The sequence below is a fragment of the Protopterus annectens genome, chromosome 2.part0, assembly GCF_019279795.1.
Source record: "Protopterus annectens isolate FY-2018-M chromosome 2.part0, PAN1.0, whole genome shotgun sequence".
Classification (NCBI taxonomy): Eukaryota; Metazoa; Chordata; order Ceratodontiformes; family Protopteridae; genus Protopterus; species Protopterus annectens.
In genome coordinates, this window is record NC_056728.1 from 1,701,979,298 (window position 1) to 1,701,987,272 (window position 7,975).

The 7,975-nt window shown below is 43.0% G+C and overlaps 1 protein-coding gene across 1 annotated transcript in view; it reads right to left on the bottom strand.

Moving 5' to 3' along the window:
• The window catches only part of HSPA4L (heat shock protein family A (Hsp70) member 4 like), a 2,148,355-nt gene extending 2,140,907 nt beyond the window's left edge, over positions 1-7,448 (bottom strand). Inside the window, exon 1 of the mRNA XM_044061754.1 lies at positions 7,166-7,448. Coding sequence (XP_043917689.1) covers positions 7,166-7,272 — 107 coding nt within the window. The 5' untranslated portion in view covers positions 7,273-7,448. The remainder of the gene's footprint in view (positions 1-7,165) is intronic.
• Between the last annotated feature and the right edge of the window lie 527 nt (positions 7,449-7,975).

Sequence of the window (7,975 nt, forward strand, 5' to 3'; positions counted from 1 at the left end):
GGAGCCAGACTTGACAGGGCCAATAACAGGCAATGAGGATCACTTTGCTTCTCAACCTTTGAGCTTTCTGTAGAAATTTCGTGATGAGGGGAAATGGGGGGAAAGGCATACAGTAGACCCAGGGGCCAATAGTGTGTCAGAGCATCCCTCGGTGACTCCCCTGAGGGGGGATCAGGGCAAAATAGCTTCTGCATTTGTTGTTTAGGAGTGAAGCAAACAGGTGGCAGCAAGGCCTGCTCCAGCAGTGGAAGATCTGATCCGCTATTAATCGGACTGAGGGACCACTCGTGTGGCATCAAAATGTTCCTGCTCAGATTGTCTATAATAAGATTGGAACTCCCAAGAATGTGCGCTGCTATGAGAAAGCAGTTGGAAGCCATCACCCAATGCCAAATTCTCATGGCTTACCGACACAGGGGGTAAGACCTGGTTCCACCTTGTTTGCTGATGTACCAGACGACTTGCATGTTGTCCGATTGAATTGCAATGGTCCTGGAAGGAAAGGATGTGTGGAACACTTGCAACGCTAAGAGAACTGGTTGCGCAGACCCCCTCTGCCCCAAAAGGAATGTCTTCCGGATGAGTTGCCCCCTCTGCCCTGGGGGGATTGCTCATCAAGAGTGTCACGAAAAGATCCTTGGTACTTCTTGAACCACAACTTTCCTCCCCTCTGATTCCTAGAGTAGGATCTCTGGGAGGGGGGGGGGACGTATGCTCACAGCAGACAAGGTCTTTCCATCCTTCTTACTATGTGATAGTGTGCCTCTTACTTTGGGGCCAAAAAGGGAAGATTCGTCAACAGGCGCGTTGACAAAGGAAGATTTAAAGGGGTCCGGGAAGTCACACAAACGCATCCAAGTACGCAGTCTCATGATTATGCCTGATACGGCTGCTCGAGCCACCCAGTCGGTAGTGTGAGAAATCAAGCGCATCGAGGAGTTTGAGATGGATTCCAGGGTAGCTAGCTAAGAGGCAACAGTATCACGCACCTCCTCAGGCAGTACCCTCACCAAAGAGGCAGACATCTCTGAGATTAGGTCTCTTTGGAGGCGAGTAAAGTTTGCCAGGTAATTCAGCAACCAGTTCCCTCTTGGTGGCCGCAACCACAACCATGGAATCAACTACCAGCTGTTTGGACCAGGTGGATTGGTCTTCAGGGGTGGACAAAATTTTATCTGGCCTCCAGGAGACAGTTTCTATGCTGACCAGGGCCTTCCAGGCACGCTGCACAATAAGTCTAATGAGCTCATCTGCAGGTGGGGTCACCCAGGAAGTAGGCGGTCGAGCACAGAAAGCCTGCAACAACACGGATTCCTCCGAAGAATGGTTGGAAAGCTTCCAGTCTCCCCTCTGCTTGAGGATCTCGAGAATGTCTCCAAATGAGATGTCTTCCGGGGGAGACCGTGGGGACCCTTCTCCCTCATTGCAATCAGGGTCTTTGGTGATGGATTCCCCAGGGGAATCAAGATGCTTCCCCTTGCAAAGTTTCTTCCAGGGTGGCTTCCCAGTGGGGTCTTCTGAGGAGGACTCCGGAGAAAGGGTTCTCTTGAAGGGAAGGTATTGCGGCTCCCATGCTCGAGATCCAGAGTAGGGGGTTGGGATAGCTGCATGCTAGAGGGGGTTTCTGGTGCCGATGCCAATGGTATCAACTGCAAGCCTGTTGAAGCAAGAACCCTCTCCATCACCAGGAAAGCTGGCCCGCCCAAGGAGGGATGGGAGCCCGGAACCCAGAAGGATGACCTCGGAACCGGGGTCACACCCCGTCCTGAGGACCCCACCTCCAGGTGAGGAGCTCCGAGAGGACCAGAAGCTGTCGGGAGAGCTGTGGCCGTAGACGGCGCTACAGGAAAAAAAAATCGGCGCCCAACTAGGTGCCACGGTGCCGACAGCTCAATCACTGCTCCGAAACTGCACCAGTTCTGAAGGAGCCATTGCACCAAGAGTAATATGTGCCGACAGAGAAGCCTCCGGTGTCAAACCCAAGACAGAATGCACTGGGATGGCCATTGGTACCAAAGTCTCCGAGACCTGGGAGGAGGTCGGAGGAGGATAGACAGGAGAATACACCGAGAGAGCTTCCGTTCCAAGAGGGAGGGAAGACCTAGTCAGGGTGGGTAATCCTCTAGCTGGTGGATCTGAAGGAAGCTGCCGATGGAGATTCTGGCCTCTCAAGAAAAGGACTAAATTCTTGTCCTAAAAAGGGGTCATAAGAGGGAGAATACATGGTTCTGGGAAGATGCTCGATCTTCGGAACCAAAGGTGTCATTATCAGTGGAGCCATATAAGACATCTGCACGGTGGCCAGGGATGGTGCCAATGCAGGTACAGTGGTCAGAGCCTGTGTCATAAACAAGGTCGGCACCAAGGGGGGATGGTGCCAAAGCTGGTACAGTGATAGGAGTCAGAGTCAAAATCAAGGATGGCACCGAGGGAGAAGACAGGGACCCTGGTGCCAAAGCCGTCTGCGCCAATGGTGCGGGAGAAGCCCGGTGTCGACTCAGTTCTAAGGAGGACGGGGATGTCGGAACCATAAGACTCTGTATCTCCTTATGTTTTTTCACATCCTTATGCTTAGGGGGTGGTGAGACCTCCATCCTAGAAAGAGCCTCTGCGAAGGGTGTTTTCAGCATACCCTTTAGAATAAGCTTGTTCTTGCGTTCAGCCAACATACGGTTGCTGAAGCTAGAACAAATGTCACAAGAAATGTTAATGTGGTCAACGCTGAAATAATAAACACACCGGGCATGGCTGTCAAAGTTGGGCATTTTACGTCCACACATCACACTGCTTGAACCCAAGCTTGGCCTTATCCGACATTATAACGCACTAATACTACCATTTAATAAAACTATAACTACCAAACAAGAAGATAAAGGGACAGCGAAAACTTTTTTTTCGTAGCACAGATAGCTAAGAAGAGTACCAACAATGGTACTAAGAAATACCAAAAAAGGTAAGAGAAGGGCCTACTAAGGTAGGGAACAGGGAGTAGTACCAACGATGGTAAGAAAGAACTACCAAGGTAGTGGGTATGGTTTAGTCAGGAAATAAGGTTATTTCTCGTCTCTACTCTCTTAAGACAAGAAAAACTAGATAATAAACACTAAAAACTAGAAATAACCACACAAAAAAGCTACACTTAGCTTGAGACAAGGCTTGGCACGTCTGACGAGGAACGCAGCAAACAAGATCTGAAGAGATTATGAGAGGGGCATTGTGGGTAGGTCTTAGCTGAGAGTTTTTGGCTGGCACGAGCTTGGTACCAGCCATATCCGTTCCGAGGACGGAACTGAAGTCCTATCAGTAAGGAATGAATGAAGATTTACAACATCAGATGTACAATTTCAATCTTGTTTACACAAAAGGAAACTTCTTTATCTTGCTGATATCTTACCCCGAACAGCCCGATAAATGAGCAACCTGATTTTGAAGTCAAGGAAGTTAGAAATTTTTCTTCCACATGTCTTGATGAACTTAGATCTCACACAGCTTCAGATCCAATTCTCCAGAAACTCAAGATCTTTATCAGTTGAGAATGACCTTCAAAACAATCTTGTTTATCAGTAGATGTGCAGCAGTATTAGACAATTGTATCATCATGAAAGGTCCAAAAGTGATCGCTCCAAAATTCTTGCAACAAGAGTACATTAAGATCTTGCATCATGGCCACCCAAGAACTGATTCTACCAAAAGAAGGGTGAGAGGGATAGTACTTTCGCCTTCTCTGTCAAAGGACATTGACAAAGAACTCTGTTCTTGTTCTGTATGTAATAGTACAAAACCGCATCAATAGTAAGAACCACTTCAGTTAAGCCAAATTCCTGAACTACCTTGGTCGACAGTAGCCACAGATATCTTCGAGTGGAATGGTCAACATTACTTGGTGTTAATAGACTCTTATTCAAATTGGGCTGAGATTGACCTACTTCCTAACCTAATGTCCAACACTGTCATTACTAAGTTGAAGAGAAATTTTTCTTTCCATGGTAATCTGCCCAGAGTCATTTCTAACAATGGTGCAAAGTTTACAAGTCAGTAGTTCAAACAATTTGCTGAAATGTGGGACTTTGTCTTATTACATGTAGTCCTGACTACCCGCAGTCAAATGGCTTAGGTGAACGTGCAGTTCAAAGTGCAAAACAGCTGTTAGAGAAATCTAAATATGACAATACCAATGTTTTTCCAAACTTGCTTAATCTCAGAAACATTCCTCGTGATAATCATCTTTGTTCACCCGCCCTGACACTTATGTTGAAACAAACCAGAACCACATTACCAATCAGCATTTTACTGATCCCATGTGCTATAAAAGAACAAAGCAGTGAAAGCCCAACTGCTGAAAAAGTGTTTGTCCCAAAAGTCCTACTATGACCAGAAAGCAAACCGCTCAATCCATTGAAAGAAGGGGAGATAGGGAGGATGCAGACAACAAAAGGTTTTGATCGTATTGGATTTGTGAAAAGCCTGTGTCAAGAGCCGAGATTGTACTTCATGGAATCACAAGGAATGGAATTTAGGCAGAACCATTTATTACCAGTGTCCGAGCCAGTGTTACAGCATCTTGCCTGTAATAAAGATTCTAATTCTCACAGTGATGTGTGTAATGTTCCTGTTCCAGAGGACATTCCATCAGCAATCCGTATTCCAAAGAATATCCCCGAGAGTCCTGAAGCAGAGCATTCCCCAGTGACTGTCCCTGTTGTTAAATCCAGTCCTAGCTATTACATTACGACATCAGGTCGCATTTCCAGACCTAGTTCCAGATACACAGCAATCTGGACATGACTGTCGTTTTGTTTATTATAGTCTGTATAATTGCATGCCTATTCAAATGTCATTGTCAATGTGAGACCGCTCAGTAAAGAAGGAGGATGTAGATCAGAGTAAATGATATACCTTTAAGAAGCATTCCAGTCAGTTGCATGTAAGTATTGAGCACGTGCAAGCAAGAGTGCCATTTTGAATGAGCAGCCAGAGTGATAGCATGCATGTGTGCAGTAGTCAGTCAGTTAGTTCATTTAAATTTAAAGTTCCTGCCATCCGTCCTGATGTGTTTGTATGTAATAAACTACTTAAACAAACAACCAAGCCTCATCGTCTTATTCAGATATACAAGACAAGCGACGATTACAAATGCAAAATAAATAGTAATATATTTTAAAGATCTAACAACAAGAAGACAAAACTTGCTAGTCAAAAATGCATAACATATATTCTGCAGCCTAACACTAAAGGGCAAGTCTGATCACTCCAGGCAGATCAATGTACCACTTTATGATTACAATAATCTGACCAATTATTGAAAACAATGTTGTGTTCTATAGCCTTCAAACAAGTGACAATTTGAAAAAGTGCTCTGAACCAGTCTGGCACAGATGTTTAAAAATGCTAATCACTGACCTTACAGCAGTCCTTGGTTTGATTCACACAGGCTCCATTTACCTACTGTGACTGGGTCAACCCTGAAAAAGGAATGTCTTCAGTGGGCTTACCCAGTTAACAAATGGTCATTTATTTAGTTCCCAGCTACAAAGCTCAATCAGTTGGAACATTTTATTTTGAAAGGCTTCAGAAATATTTTATATTCTGTTTCTCACAGCTTAATTAAGGGTCACTTCTGCCTGTTCTACAAGGCATTGTCTGATTAAGTTCTACTTGAAAGTCTATGTCTGGGATGTGCCACTGGGGAATCTAACACCAGATCAAGAATCTTAACTATAAAAATGAAAGCCACATTACACAGTGCTTTTCAAGTTTATGAAACAAGTCTCTCTTTACAGCCACAGTAAGACAGACATTATATTCCTTCAAAATTAGTCCTGATGCACATACACAGAACTAAAAATATCAGTACAGGGTTTCCAATTTCTACAGTCAAACTTTTTAAAGGATAATGAGGATTATCATATTGAATATCAAACCTATGCATACAAAAAACTGTTTCAGTATATTCCTATGCAGAAAGTACAACAGACCTAAAAGTAATGGTAAACATGGCATGCTACCTGGTAAAAGCAAGAAAATGCAATGCACAAACTATACTCAAAGGCAGTGTGACACAGGAATACAGCATACATATTAAATGTAACAAGCAAGAAACATGGTGCATCTTTGTGCCTGAACTGACTTTATGCACCAAGAGACTAGACTCTTAGTTCAACAAATTTAACACTCAGCAAAAACACAGCGAGAAGAAAGATGCTCACAGTAAAGCAACATTGTATTTTATGTTGTTTCGTCATGGTGAAAACTATTTTAACAAAACACAAATACACTTAGAAATTCTCAGACTAACAAAATATGTAAATTTTTCTAGCATCTTGTTGCCAACATACTGAGGGAGAACAGCAAAAGATGACTAAATAATCTCTACAAAACAGTTTTCTGAAAGCTAGAGACTTTCCATCCCTTACTCCTGTGACTTTAATCAGGAAAAAAACAGATGAAAAGTAGCAAAGGCTCACCACAAGATATTGAAAATATGTCTTTTTAGATAAAACTGTAGACTTTAATTTCAGAATTTATCTTTTGCCAGCCAACTTCAGTAATGAATTCTACCACTGTGAGAACACTAGAGCTGATATCTGTTTTAGAGATGACTGTATCTTCAATTATAACAGCAGTAAACTGCTGTCGGTAAAGTTATTAATACTTAATGCATACTTACTGAATGCCACAGATATGATATAATCATGCCCAACTGACTAAACACATTAAAAATAGCCTTAACACACTCCTCAAATCCAAATAACTAAAAATATTCGGCATGGCAGATACTGCTGCAGTTAAACAACTCACACTTACCTGTCATTCTAACAATCCCTAGCCAATCAATACAACACCCTAACTATAAAGTCAAGGTGAATCAGGCACGGTTAAAGAAAAAAAATCAAGCACTGATATACTGCAGTTGTCTCAGAAGATACAATTTACACCACCTTCATTTAACTACATATTCGAACTTAGAGCAATTCGTCTAACAGTACTTTAAAACTACACAGATTAAAATAATCGTGACATCTGTCAGATTTAATACATGCACAGACAATACGAATGAATGAAAACTGACGCTATGAGGAGATCGCCTGTTATTAGTATGCACCCTAGGCCATGACTCAGGATTAACAACAGTCAAATGGCTGAAGTGTCGCGCATCATTACTTACGGGGTACACCTGTCACTGTATTCATTTGCAATGGTCTCGATCCCCCCACTCCGTGCCACTGCAATGTAGCAATTTTGAAACCCCAGGTCAATACCTACTACCGACATATCAGGACAGTGTTCTAGTCAAGCAGCACAAAATCTGTATACTCCTGTGGAATGTCCCACAACACAGACTGACTACGAAGTGCAATACTCTGGCAAAGAACCTGTACGACACGGATTAATCTCTCACTTTCGCATCCTTAACGGAAGCTGAGGAAAAAACCGGCTTCGCAGTATTGGGCATGCGTACAAAGTAAAAGGGTGGGCTCAGGAAGAAAGCATCTTTCCTGGGCTTCCAGCTATTGGGCACAGTTTCTCCTGAGTAAAATATGCCTGGAACATGTTAGTTGTGGTTGGTTGCAGATAAGGGAACGCTCTAGAAAATATAAAACCTTCATTATTTTTGCATGTCTATGAGGTTACGGACTTGTTTGTATAAATAGTACATGTTTTAATTGCTTGCAGATTTAGTGTTTAAGCAAAATGTGTATGTGGAAAGAAAGCTTACTTGGTATTTTAAATGGATAACTGCTATTTTGCTGATAACCAGAACAACAGCGTAGTGCTGATGTAATTTTGCAGCTAGTGCATGATCCAGAAAATATAACGTTTTTGAATTTTTGGTTTCTTAAGTGAGATTAATTTTTGATACTTGCTCTAGCCTTAAGAGTCCTCCTTGGCACCACTGAGTGTAAAGATGGGATCGAATTCTGAATGGTACCAGTCCATCAGAGGACACATACAACATACGTATGCATATCTACTG